The sequence below is a fragment of the Stenella coeruleoalba genome, assembly GCF_951394435.1.
Source record: "Stenella coeruleoalba genome assembly, chromosome: 11".
NCBI lineage: Eukaryota > Metazoa > Chordata > Mammalia > Artiodactyla > Delphinidae > Stenella > Stenella coeruleoalba.
In genome coordinates, this window is record NC_137157.1 from 87,488,324 (window position 1) to 87,502,236 (window position 13,913).

General features: G+C 36.8%; 1 protein-coding gene across 1 annotated transcript in view; it reads right to left on the minus strand.

The window, feature by feature from the left end:
* PIK3C2G (phosphatidylinositol-4-phosphate 3-kinase catalytic subunit type 2 gamma) overlaps positions 1 to 13,913 on the minus strand; it is a 390,888-nt gene that overhangs the window by 105,047 nt on the left and 271,928 nt on the right. The window contains exon 26 of the mRNA XM_079938052.1: positions 9,849 to 9,958. Coding sequence (XP_079794178.1) covers positions 9,849 to 9,958 — 110 coding nt within the window. The remainder of the gene's footprint in view (positions 1 to 9,848; positions 9,959 to 13,913) is intronic.

Sequence of the window (13,913 nt, forward strand, 5' to 3'; positions counted from 1 at the left end):
TAAATCTTAAGTTCTGATGTACTCACACTCACATAATCTCAACTATGTCTAGGCCTTATTCTTACATCGCCCAGCAGTTAAGATGCAAGACTGGAGATGAAGGATGAACTTTTACGATAAACTTAGAGTTTTAATGCAGACTTTCATCTAAATGCATCTCTAGTTTCTCAAGTGGCAGATTTAACAGGTCAGATAAAATAATGTTGTTAAATATGACCCAATTTAGGACTGGGGACCTGAGAGCAGTAAGTTTCAGGCCTCTACGAGGATCTGATTTATCCAAGTGGCAGCTCTCTGATTTATCTATTTTAATGGCAGCTTCAGCCGGATTATGCTTTGGAGTATCCTTATGTTATAAATCCAAAGCAGCATCTAGAAGGATTCAGTTCTCAAATTTCCTAAGGAAATCCCACAGGCAGTCTTGATAAACACTTCTAACTTCCTGCTAGGCACTGTTCTTTGTACTGGGACATAGAGGTAAAGGAGAGAAATCAGATTTCTGCCCTCAGGGAGTATATATCCTTTGGCAGGCACTGCACTAAATGCCTTATGTTAATCTTTTCATCCTTAGAGGTGAGCAGTAAAATTATTTTGGCAACAGATAAGAAAAAGACCTCGAGAAGTTAAATGCATACCAAAGGTGACATCATTTAGAAAGTAGCAAGGAAAAATTCTAACACATTTAGAAAGTCTTTGCTCTCATTGTGGATTATTTATAATGAACAGTCTTCCAACTTTGTCTTTAAGTGAGAAATAAGCCAATAAGTGAGTATGGAATTCCCAGGTGGTAAAAAGGCACTAAAACAACGATCCTTTAATTTTTACATAGGAATAACCCTTAGACAGAAAAAAAAAAATAATTAACAGTATTTCTGGCATCTAGGGAACACAGTCCAAAGGGGCATACATTAAGATAAAATTTCTTAAGCCATAGGTCCCATCTTAAACATGTGTACAAATTCTATTCTACTTCAGAACAGATGTACCTTTTTATAGGATACAAATATTTTAAATTGCTTATCATCAGAAACAACTGTTACTAATAGGTTTCCTAGCTATGTGTGTGTGAATGGGCAATGGAGTTTATCAGTCTCAGAAAACTGGGTTAGATCCAGAGGGTCGAATCTTTCACGTCAGATTTAGCCTATAGGCGGATTTGTTTCCTCAGGTTAAATATTATATTTTTTGAACTCACATTTATATTAATATGGACTACAAATGGCAAACGTTTCTTATCTTTTTTTTTTTAACACCTTTATTAGAGTATAATTGGCAAACGTTTCTAACTGCTTCATGAGCTACCTCGGAGTAACCATTGAAGAGAGATGCCTAAATGTGTGGAGTGGCGATCAAGAGAAGGTTCTCGGGCAACCCTTGACAGGAATGTCAACAAGAGCATATTTCTATTGCTGAAGTCGTTGATATCATTTTGCGGTTTGATAGAACACTGACCTATTTCACTGGTCAGTCTCTTTAAGAGTCGCAGGGAAATATTTCTCAAGTGACTTTTTCTGTGAAGGAATTTGCATGAGAATGTTCTTATTTTACCACTGACACTGTAACTTTATCATATATAAATAGAAGAGTTTCAAGTGACTCACACTCCTCATGAACAAATTTCTTCATCTAACTCTCAAACTTCATTTTTGCTGCAGTGATTTTGGCACATGTAAAGAAGACATTACTTTTTTTTTTTTTTTTTTTGCGGTATGCGGGCCTCTCACTGTTGTGGCCTCTCCCGTTGCGGAGCACAGGCTCCGGACGCGCAGGCTCAGCGGCCATGGCTCACGGGCCTAGCATGTGGGATCTTCCCGGACCGGGTCACGAACCCGTGTCCCCTGCATCGGCAGGTGGACTCTCAACCACTGCACCACCAGGGAAGCCCCATTACTTTTCCTTTTCTTTTTTGTATTGGAGTTACTGAGTGTCTAGCTCTGAGAGTCATTCTTAACTATTCAGAGAGAACAGTGAATTAATACAACTTTGTCATAATTTCTTTTATTCCATGAAGAAAAATAATGGTTCAGTGTTGAATTTGTAATCTATAATATATCTGACCAGCACTTTCTCATAGCTAAACCAATAAAATATGCTATCAGGATAATTCCTATTTTGTTACAAATTTATATTGGACCAATAAGTATTCAGAAGTACTCAAAATATTTTTTAACCAAAAAATTAATATTTTAAATGAATTCAATGAATAATCATTGCTGATGCAGTCTTGGTACACAATCTTTTAAAAAGTTCCTCTCTATGCACTTTTATTTAAAAAAATTCAAGGAAAAGAGAGCACTTGATAAATTTGGTTGAATATTTACGTAACATGTATGTACATTTGTGTGAAGACAAAAATTTAAGCTTCATGTTCTAATCTTTTAAATAAAATAGATACTAAAAAAGCGTATCTCATGTTAATCCTTGTAGCTTTGATGGCATGGTACCCTAATTTGGGAAACACAACTTTAAGCATTTAGATTTTTTTTTACTATTTTCTTTCAACTAATCCAAAGACACTACAGTTAAAGAACATCTATATTATCTGAGATTATGAGTTTTGTATGTAGGACTTTTTTTTTCCATATGATTTTGTTTAGGGTCCTGGGAAGAGCACCCATTATGCAAGAAATCAATTTTGTTCTCTTTTGAACTCATCAGTTCTGCCTGTGATCCAAGAAATTCAATTAGCTTTCAATCGTTTCATCTAGGAAACAGAGTTGATGACTAGACCATGCCATTCCCTGGGATTATCGATAGAATCAAAGGAAGTAACATATAAAAAGTTATTGTAAATAGAATAATATTATGCAAATATTATTTCAGAAAGCTTACTACCAAATAAGTAAAAAAAAATGAATATATATATATGAGCCCCAAAGGTAGTAAACTACAGATAGAGAGATACAAAGGAAAACACATGTACAGATTTATGGTTCTGTGGAAAATGACTTGTGGTAAACTCTTTTGAAATCCTCTTTCAAATCCTTTTGAAAGAGATGTTAGGGATTAAAACAAGAGGCAATTTTAGAGTTTCTTATCTTTTTCTCTTTTCATTTCACTTTTTCTCCTGCTTCATAGTTTAGAATTTGGCTTAAAAAATGAAAGATTTTGCTGTTTTCCAAGTTGAAGTTTCAAGTCTTCATAATTCATCTACAAGATCAGCAAGTCTTATGCAAATGTCATCACAGGCCCCTAACTACATACAAACAAGAATTCCAGGCCCCATGGCTTTGAATACAATAAGTAATTCCTACACTTTCTTATGGAGGCTCCTTACAAAATTTAGCCAAATCAGAGCAAATGGAATAAAGAAACTAGGGAAATATTGATGGGCTGGTCTTACTACGTATAAGTACTATGCCAGTGAAATGACATTCCAGGCTTCTATCCTCCCCTCCCTCCAAAAGCTACCTTATTTTATTGATGTATTGTAAAAAGCTGTCATATCTGCAGTTTAAAAAACATAGTTTAAAAAGTCAATTTAGTTCAGATTAGTGCTTATAATGCAATATTTTAAAATGGGAAACTATCACAACTAAAGGAGAAATGTCACTTTAACTTTCCCTTTGAATCTGCTTTCTTCATTTAAGGAAAGTTGGACGTCATGATTGCTAGTTTCTTTAGGTTCTGTTTTTTTGTTTGTTTTTTCTTGTGAGTATTTATTTCTGTAGGTATCAACGGTTAAGCTAAGGCAAAGAAAAACTGTGACCCATATTTATGGAATTACAACAATCCATGAGATGACAATTTGCAAAGTACCAGAAAAAAGTCAAGAAACTTTAATGATAAAAGAACCCAGGGATCTGCATTCCTGTCCTATATTCTGTTTCTCAATTCTGAAGAGAAACCAGATAGAAAGCCATTGAATTACGTTTTGAGACATTTGAGCATAAAGAGTCTTGTCTCACCCTATAGCCACGAGAAATAAACAAGAAGGAATGCAGGGAAAACTGGGAATTTCTGGCATTGTGTCTGCACACTCTAGGTGGCTCAGAGACTCTGACCCCTGTCTTTGTGAAGTCCAGAAGCACTCTTTCTGGATGCTATCAACATTTTCAGCAGCTTCACAGATGTACTTGTTGGGACAGTCATTGTGCCTGCTCTTCCCAATGGCCCCTCATAATTAAGACTGTTCTTTCTAAAGCTCAAAGTTCAGAGAAGACGCTCCAGGCTGTTCTTTGTGAAGGGGTGGCCCATGTTAAGAATAAGGATGGGCAACAGAATCCATGATGGCTTGCTATGAAGGACCCTGTCCAGTAGGGTCAAAGGCAACTAGTTAAGTCAATTAGACTGTCTCTCTCTGGAATTTATATTAGAGAATACTGGCCAGTAGGCAAAAAGAAGTAGAATATGATAGGTAGAGATAAGCAGAGGAGAAGGTCTTCATTTCCTTTAGAAACTGGCCAGGCCATATTGGTTTTCGGAATTTGTTAGGTTAGAGTTTGAGTCCACGTATACCCTTTTCCCCAAGTATACCAGATAGAATCTAGTTCTTGCTATCAAAATACCTTACTAATGCAAATAATTTGTTATTCTGAAGTTTGGAGTTTTGTTTTGCTTCAAGCTGTCTTCAAGCTACTCTTCTCTTTAGTTGAAGAGCAGGGGATCTTATACTTACTAAACCAAAGAATCTGCCTGGCAGGCCAAATGGAATATATGGGAATACATGGAAAATTTCTTCTCACATTTCTGGAGGAGGAAATGAGTAAAGTAAAAAGCATAATCTGCATGTGAGAGGGGAGGTAAGCCAGGAAATTTATGCTTAATGATCTGAGTCTGGTCTGTGAAATAGGTTATCTGTTTCTAAAGACAGCTAACCCAAGGTGTGAGAGTGACTGAAAATTCTGAAATAACCCATTTGGACGGCATTTTAATATATGGTTGCCTTTGTTGCCTAGCAGTGGGCTCGGCAGAGATATTACATGAGAATATCAATTTGCAGGGACTGAGTCATGATACTTTCTTGACTCTATTCAACAGAACGCAGCTGCAAGGGGAGTAAAAAAAGTAAGGGAAGCAGAGAGAGGAGTTGGCAATGATGTGAAAAACCTTTGTGTCCAGTAAACCAATTTTATTTTCATTTTTCTCTAAATGCCATTCATTATAATATAATTTTTTAATGCCATGCAGAGTACAGCATCCTCTGAAACTCTTATGATCAGCTCTTAACCCAGAATGTGAATACCCAAGAGTGAAGTAAGATCCTGTATTGTTCATAAATAGAGGACTCCCTCAGAGAGGCAGGAAAAGCCATTTCTTTCTTTCAAGTCTCAAACAGGGTCAAGAGGGGCAGCCTCTTAATGCTAATGCTGTGGTCAGGACTAGGGCACTTAAGGTATCCATCCACACATGCTGTGTCTCAGATGGCTTAGTCATTCATGACCCAGATCTGTGAGCTTAGTGGCAGTGGTGGGAGTAGGTGGATTTTCATCTTATTTTTATCTGTATCTTAGTAGTATCTGAATAAAAAGTGGCATGAAACACTTTTAGCTTTTCAGAACAAAGAGAACAGGGTATTTAAATATACAGGGCCTCTCAAAAGTATATCTGAGTTAATGACACTCATTGAAGCACCAAGACCAACACTGGATCCATTAATGAACTTGATTTCTTTTTGGTAAATTATGTGCACTGACATCTACACTTCAAGTTTTTCCTTAAGTTTTGATATCCATATAATGTCAGAGAACATAGCTTAAGGAAACAGTATTATTTACACAGAAAAGTAAACAAGTGCACATAATTTTTAAGGCTTCCTTGTTATTTTAAATTCAGCAGCTTACTTTTATAAATTCACTCTATACATTGTTTAAGTATTAACAAAAGAAATATTGCATAATTTTCTTTAGCATTTTAAATATCTAAATAACAGAGAGTTTAAGTAACTTTTTTAAATTGTAAAGAATCACAGTCACATTCCACTGAGGCTTCTTGAACCTTGATAATAGGTTCTTCAAAGTGCTAGATGGAATGTGTGATAGAAAAGATCCTCAACATTTGATCTACATATGCTGACCAAGGAACTTAGAGAAGAGTTGAAAAGGAAATCTCAAAACATATTAAATCATATCTAAAAAATACAGGTACATAATTGAGATTTTAGGATAAAAGATACTACTGAGACAGGCTCTTGGAAATAAATGGTAGGGTGAGTCTCATGGGAGATTTCTCTGAGAAGAAAAGTGGAAAACAATATAGAGAGGTTCAAGGCACCTGGTAATGGGCCAAAACAGAAAAAAGGAAGAAGGTGACGGTCTTGGCATCATTAATCAAATTATCCCATGGGGGTCTCCCAGGGCAGTCGTTATAGCAGATCCTGAACCAAACACCCAGGGGACACTTGGTGGTAGCACAGAGATAATAGTTCTGGGAAGGGACTCTGTCCACCAAGGCTCGGGATATTCAGGAATGAGGATTAGTGCCCAAGGAAGGTTATAGGGTCACCTTGGTGAAATTGCAGCCAACATGGGCTCTGAGGAACCTTGAGAAAACTGTGGTCTGAATTATGAAGCAGCACGTCCCCGGAAGCCTGCATATGGGAGGGGTGAATTTGAGCACACAGGGTAGAATTTAAGACCCCACACTCTGGAGCATGACTCCTGGATTCGAATTGTGGCTTTGTCTCCTGCCGGTTGTATCCTCTGGCAAATCATTTTATTTCTCTGGGGTCTCAATTTCCTAATCTAAAAATGTAGATAAAAGTGATACTATCTTATAGACTTGTTATGATGATTAAATAAGTTACTGTATGAAAAGTACTTAGAGTAAGGCTTGAAATATAAGAAGCGCTGTATTAAATGTTAGCCATTGTTATATGGCTTCTATACACTTAAATGTTTCATGTTTAGATTGTATTTTCTGTTAAATTAAACTTTTAAATATATTTTAAGGGACTAGAACTTGTTTCACATTCAGATACTTTTGGACTTTTGGAAGTGGGGAAGTGGGAATATGTCCCCTGCTTTACTTGGGACATACTGATATAAGCAACAAGCATATTTACTTAGGTGATATACTACACAGTATGTAATTCAGCAATAAATGAAGCATATCATGAAATAATACATGTTCTGTAGAATTAAGAAGAAAAGAGTAGTTGGTAACAGAATAATCTGAGAAGATTTTGTGGACGAGGTCCAGAGTTTCAAGGGATGGGTAGGACTGAAAGTTAGATCAGATCCCCCCCTCTATTCTAGTAATTTTATGATTCTTAGGGAGCGTTTTTGATGAGGCTATGCATGTGAGTTAAATAGACAAAGCAGGAATGAATGTATATTGACAACGTGATCTACCCTGACAAGAATTCATCTGGGAATAATAGAGGTGGTGTGGATGAACCTTGATAAAGACAATCATATTTATAAGGTCCTCAAAAGTAAGAGGTAAGAAATGGCAAGTCAAAGACAATTATTGAAGAGAAATGACGTGCCCTAGTTTAGATGACTAGATGCCTTTTAAGTCTGCCATGGAGAACAAGTTATTTACCATAAAGTTGTAGAAAGAAGTTTAATTAACAGAACATACTACATAATATCTGAAAGTAAGAAAATTAGCCTGGCAGAGATATGCAGGCAGAATAATGAGGTCTAGCTCACTGCTAGGAAGTTACTGGCTTCAGATCTACTTCCTGTATTAGTTCACATCCTCTTGAACAGGAAGGGAAGCATGAGTCGACAGAGGCAAGCTCACCCATCTCTAAGATTCTGCCCCTTACAGATCGGAGTGTGTCAGATGAAGTTGGAGGATGTGGAGGGATGGGAATCTGGCAGACAAATAAAGCCTATTTACCTTTTTCCTGTGGCCGTGGCCTGAAAGAGCTTTTTTCATCCAATATAGTTTTTTCCTTTGTTTTAAATTATAGGAGGGATAATTTGTGAACTGCAGCACTATAACTGCTTTGTCCAAGCAATGACATATCAAACACAGGTTGCAGCCCAATCATGTTTTCAACCTCCATCTTTCCTGGCCCTCTCTATGCTCCTCCCCTATCTCCCCACCCTGTCTCAATGACATGTCAATAATTGTGCCTGCCTTACTGCCGCCCACTTTAAGAAAGGCACCCTGGTCAGACCCTGATGGGATAGCCTGAGGGGACTATTTTTGGTACCATGTTAACCCAGCCACCTCGGGTATAGTTAACTGGACAAGGGATGACAGCTAGACTGGAAGGCTAATTCCTACTCATGAGATCCCCAGAGCTCTCTTGAACTCCGAAGGACCTTCCAGGCTCTGTGAGAGATGTCCTTCTGCTTTTCCTGAGGTAGGCTGTCAGCCCTTCCTTGGGATTTCTCATGTAAGTCCCTTGTCCCCATTAGTTGAGGCAACTTGAGAGTCCCTCATCCTTGAAACCAAGGATCTGAAACACCTCTGCCAGCCTTCAAGCGAGTGTCTTTGGCCACAGACAGTTGTCAACTAATATTTGTAGTTTTCTAAGTGGATATAAACAAAAGCTTCTTTCAGAGGTAACTTTACTAGTAAAGGGCATTTTCAAGACTCAAAAAACCTACCAGACTCACCAAAAGAATTTCTAATGGTAGAATTTCAGAAGCAAACCAGATAGCAGGAAGGAATATTTTTGGCAGGGGCTCTGCCTGGATTTCCTTAATCATATATACTTTCCAATGGTAAACGTTGAAAAAACTCTACAGCATGGGATCAAAGTCTTAGCTTTGGGCCCTAGTCCTAGCTCTATTTCTTACTACTTCTTTTAATTGTGGGCAAGCCTCTTACTTCTTTGGATCTCGGTTTTCTAGTTTGCATATTTACTGTCATAATAAATTTACTATAAGGGCTCTTCCAGCTCTAATATTCTGTGATTCTGTCATATTGCTTCTACTCAACCACAAGAGCAGCCTATACATTCAAGTTCATGAAACAGAGATTCCTTGCAAAAGTGGAATTCTCCAAGTGTTTAGGACATGCATCCCCATGAACTCCCCTGACACCCCTGGAATGGAGAGAGATTCTGCACTATACATTCTGGAAAAAGGAGAGAAAAGTAATACCTGTGTGGGAACTATAAGTACTGTTTTTTTCAAAAGGACAGAGCATATATCTATTAAAAAATATAATTTGTGTTTCCAAATTTCCAGTTGAAAATATTAGAAAAATTAAAAATTAGACTCAGGTAAGTTTCAATATCAATAAATTATAGGAAAGAGCACTGTATTTCTCTACTTAAAATATTTACTAGGATAATAATTACAGCTAACATTTATTGAGCACCTAAAATTTGCTAGCAATTATGTTATCCATTCAAAAACTGAAGTTCAAAAGAATCTTATATTATAAAATGCACCACCCTTCTGACAATAATTTTGAGTCTAATCGACCATCACTGTGCTGTGCCCAGACTCTGAACTTGATGTACGCTAGTGTTGCCCCAGACTTGCTTAATAAAAACTGTATTAAAAATAGAAGATAGTCACCAAATATTCCAATATTTCTATCATCATAGAGATGAAATTAGTGAGAATTTCAGAAACAAAAGTGAAATTAGTGAGTCCATATCTCATCATAAATCTCTTTTTTCCAAATTGTTTTTCTGGACATAGTTCAAGTAGAACAACCAATTTATTTATGTCAGCTCTTGCTCTTTTCAATGACCTCTTATTGAGTAATGTATTATATGAAGAGGCTGGTTAGCAAACAATAGCTTGCTACAGAAACACTGACTCAGGCCTTCTGCTAGACATTCACATTGCTCCTTTTCTCTCCCTTGGGAAAAAGACACAAACTTGTTGTAGAAATGACAGCTTCATACCAATGACTGTTCACCCTAAAATCACCTCAAATGTGAAACATGTGTCTGTATTCATGCATACTCACACATTCACTGCTAATCTTACTTGGTAAAATGACTTGTCGCTTCCAGGTCTGTGTCTTGTGGACGAAGGTTATTATACACATATTTCAGGTCTTGGATTCCACTTAGCTCAGGCAATCCTGCATGTAGCATCTTAGCAACACAAGCAAACACACAAACAAAACAAGATAAATAAAACAGAAACAAAAAACCTCAGAATAAATGTAAATCAAATCTCCATCTTGTCTTCTTATTGAAGAGACATATTCAGCATGGGAAAATAGAAGTAATAAGAGCTCTAATGTCAGAATTTCTGGACCCATCATTTAAAATCTAAATGATCTTGAAAAAGTCTCTTAACCTGTTTGGACCTCTATTTTCACATTTTTAAAGTGGATATAAAAATATCCAAAAAAAAAATATCCAACATGTTCTGGGAGAATCAAATGCTAATGACTAAGAAAGAGCTCTATACATATACATTATAACACAAAAATTATATCACAATACCTATTTTCAAGAAGAAAAACTTTAATGCCCTAAAACCTGTAAGTGAAGTGTCCAGGTCAAATGGTGTGTAAAGACAGAGAATAAAACTCATCTTTCTGGTTCTTAATCTTAGGCGCCATTCCTTTGCTTTTTATTCTTATGTTCTTTCATGACTCTATGACTCATACTACAAGAACACAATTTTCCCTAGTTAAGCGGTGACTGAATTTACTAAAAGTTATTAAAACAATGAAACAATTAAAGATTAAATTGTACAAAGGCTCAGGTATTTTTTCTGCCAAACTTTGGAAAAATACTTTGCTTAAATTACAGTGTAGATTGAAGGGATAACATTCTCTTTAGTGATAGGCAAACACCTTAGGAAAAAAATAGATCTTTCTGATATAAATTTGAACTCTGAGAAAAAAAAGAAGAATATCATCAGCGTATCTCATGACTAAAATAAATTACTTCCTACTCTGGGAACAGAGGCACTTTTACAGCAGTGGGAAGTTAAGAACAATGCTGTTGATAGTAAAAATAATAGATAAACTGAGAATACAGCAATGGAGGATGGGTGAAGTTGTGATTGACTTAATGAAGTTCAAGTGAGAAAAATGGATTTGAAACTGTTTTCCTTTCCTACTCTTCCCACCCAGGCTGAGGGGATAGCATATATAGGTGGACAGAGGAGAGCAAGATACCTTCCATTTGTTTGCAGAAGAGATCCAGGATAGCTTTCTGGAACATTGGGTATCCTGTGGGTGAGCGACAAGAGATGGGGCCGAAAAGACAAGTAGTGCAGGATGTTTTAGCAATCGGAAAGGTTTTGTACTTTGTCCCAATGGCAAGGAAAGTTCTTTTAGTGTTTTAAAATGAGCATTAAAAGAATGAATTGTGTTCGAGAAAGATCATCATGGTTATATGTGAAAAACAGATGAAAGTGCAGTCAAATAAGAGGCTGGACTAGTAGACTGTTTAGGAATGATGAAAAGTTATTAGATTTTAAATATACGTAGGAAGTAGAATTGAGAAAACTGGGTGATTGGATATATTTGGAGGGCTGGGTGGGGTCTAAAGCATGAATATAGATTTGGGAGCCATTAGCACGCAGATAGTAATTGAAACCATGGGAATGGATTAGGTAGTCCTGGGAAGTTGTCAGCTGTCTTTCCTCATGGATGTCTTTCCAATGGATGATATCAGATTCATGATATCTAAATCTGAGCAAATTTTCTTCTCCCATAAACTCTTCCTCCGTTTTCCTGTTTCATATTTCATCGTCATCATTGTCCAAATAACAAGAAATTCATATCTTCTTTGATTCTCTTTTTCTTGATTCCCAATGTCAATCACTTAATTCTATAAAAACCCTCTCAACAGTCTCATGTATTCATTCCCTTTTCCACTGCAATTATTGTCCTAGTTCAGCTTCTCATCTTCATTTGCTTAGATAACTTGAATAGCCCTTTTCTAGTTATTCAATTGCTACCTCTCTAATTACATAATTTCTGAGTTATCTGTCTAAAATCCAAGCTAGATGATGGTACTCCCTTCATCAAAAACAAAGAAACTTCTAGGTTCTCAGGTGACTATATATAAAAGTCCAAAATGTTCATTCTGTTCTAAATACCTTTCTTAATCTACCTGCGATCTATCACTTCAACCTCACCATCTACATAGGTCTCCATCTGTGCCACAGCCTGGGTGCACCTGATTCCCCCCATTTCCCACACATGTCATGCCCACCCTCTTTAAGCCTCCACAGACACTTATACTTTTCTTTCAGCCAGGATCCCTCTCCTCTCCTTCCTTGTCTATTGAAATTCTTTTTGAAGGCTCATCTCAAATACATCTTCCTCCTTGAAAGCACCACAGATCCTCTTGATAAGATTTTATAACTTGCTTTCTTTGTACAGTAATCCTATTTTGGTTACATGTCTTTCATAGTATTTATTTCTGCCTAGCTTTAACTACATTTTGTCATGTGTATGTTTGTCACATTAGATTTTAAGTTCTTTGAGAACAAAAATTAGGTTTTTATTCCATGTTGAATTGTCTAAATTGTTAACATGGTGCTTTGTAAGTAGTTAGAACTTAATGAATGTCTGTGAAATAATGAATGCATGAGTGCATGAATGAAAATATATCTGTCAGGCATTTAAAACCTATAGATAGCAAGTTCAACCCCAACTAATAAACTTAAAATCAACCATAAGGAGATACATTGCCAACAGCAACTAGAGTCTAGATTAGGTTTTATCTTATCAGTTCTGTACTTAGAGTTCTAGAGACATGTGTGTATTTATTGTGGCAGTTTCCCCCGTTATCACACTATGACTGTCCATTTACTATGAACAAGCTTCTTCCCTAGATATGAATTGCTTTCTAGTTTCTCTGGATATTCTGAATTCACACCTGCTCATTTAGGACTCTGTCAAACATTTCCTTGGGAAGTAGACCCTATACTTATCCCTTCCTACACACACACACACACACACACACACACACACACACACACACACACACACTACACACCAGATGCCAAGTGCAGATGGCTTCAAACCCAAGTTCTCTCCCTTTCATGTGGCTGATTAAAGGTAACAAGTGCTAACTTTGCCCCTGTTGATGTGTTTCATTCCTTAGAGAGGAGGCTTTGAGTGATGTGACTCGGCACATCAGAGTATGGATGGCCTCATACCTGGTCCACTTAGTCAGGTCTGTTCACTGACCCACAGAGATGTGGTTCAAGTGCCTCCCTGGCTTAGATTACATGGGTTATAACTTTAATTGGGGCAATACGAAAGGGAAAGCGTGGCTAGTACAGATAATAAACAGATACGTTCTTTTTTAAAGGATAGGAACATTACTTTTTTTTTTTACTTCTGCTTTTCCCCTACTACGTCCAAATCTATTTTGATAGTTATGCTTAGGGAAGCAGACACTCTTTGCCACCACGTAGAGAAGTTAGAAAGATTTCTGCTGGGAAATATCTGATATAAAAATGGGTGTGATAAACATTTTAAACTGGGTGAATGGTCCCTATGTTCTTTGGGAGCCTTCCATAATAATTTCTATTGATTTTTTAATAAGAGAAAAGCTGATGAAATACAGGCTTTTATGTTAGTGAATTCAGCTAGCAACATTCTTTGTTCTCTACAGATGTTTTGGTTTTAAGCAAGATGGGAATTTCATGGATTATTTTCCCCAGCTTTTCCCAGGAGTAAACAAAAAGGACTGTGAATATGTGGAAACATGCTGCTCTCAACCAAGGCTGAACAATTAACTCCATAGCAGACTCACCAAACACTTGTGGCTCATAATCCTTTGTTAGTGACCATTCATGGAAGGTAGAATTTATGACCCATATCAAGTATTTCTCAAGTTGTAACTAGGTTATGGCACAGTAGATTAACTTCTTTTTAAGTAAGTTAACACAAAAAAAGTTAGTTTGAGAATTGAGGGAAATATAGATTTCCCACATAGGTAGAAAATAATCTTTTGTAAATTTAAATTTGGTTTTTATTTTATAAGAAGCTCTACCAGAGAAGGTGTGGTCTTGAAACCTTTACTGATGCTTTGGTTACCTACAGAATCTCATAGGGAAAAAATGTGAAGA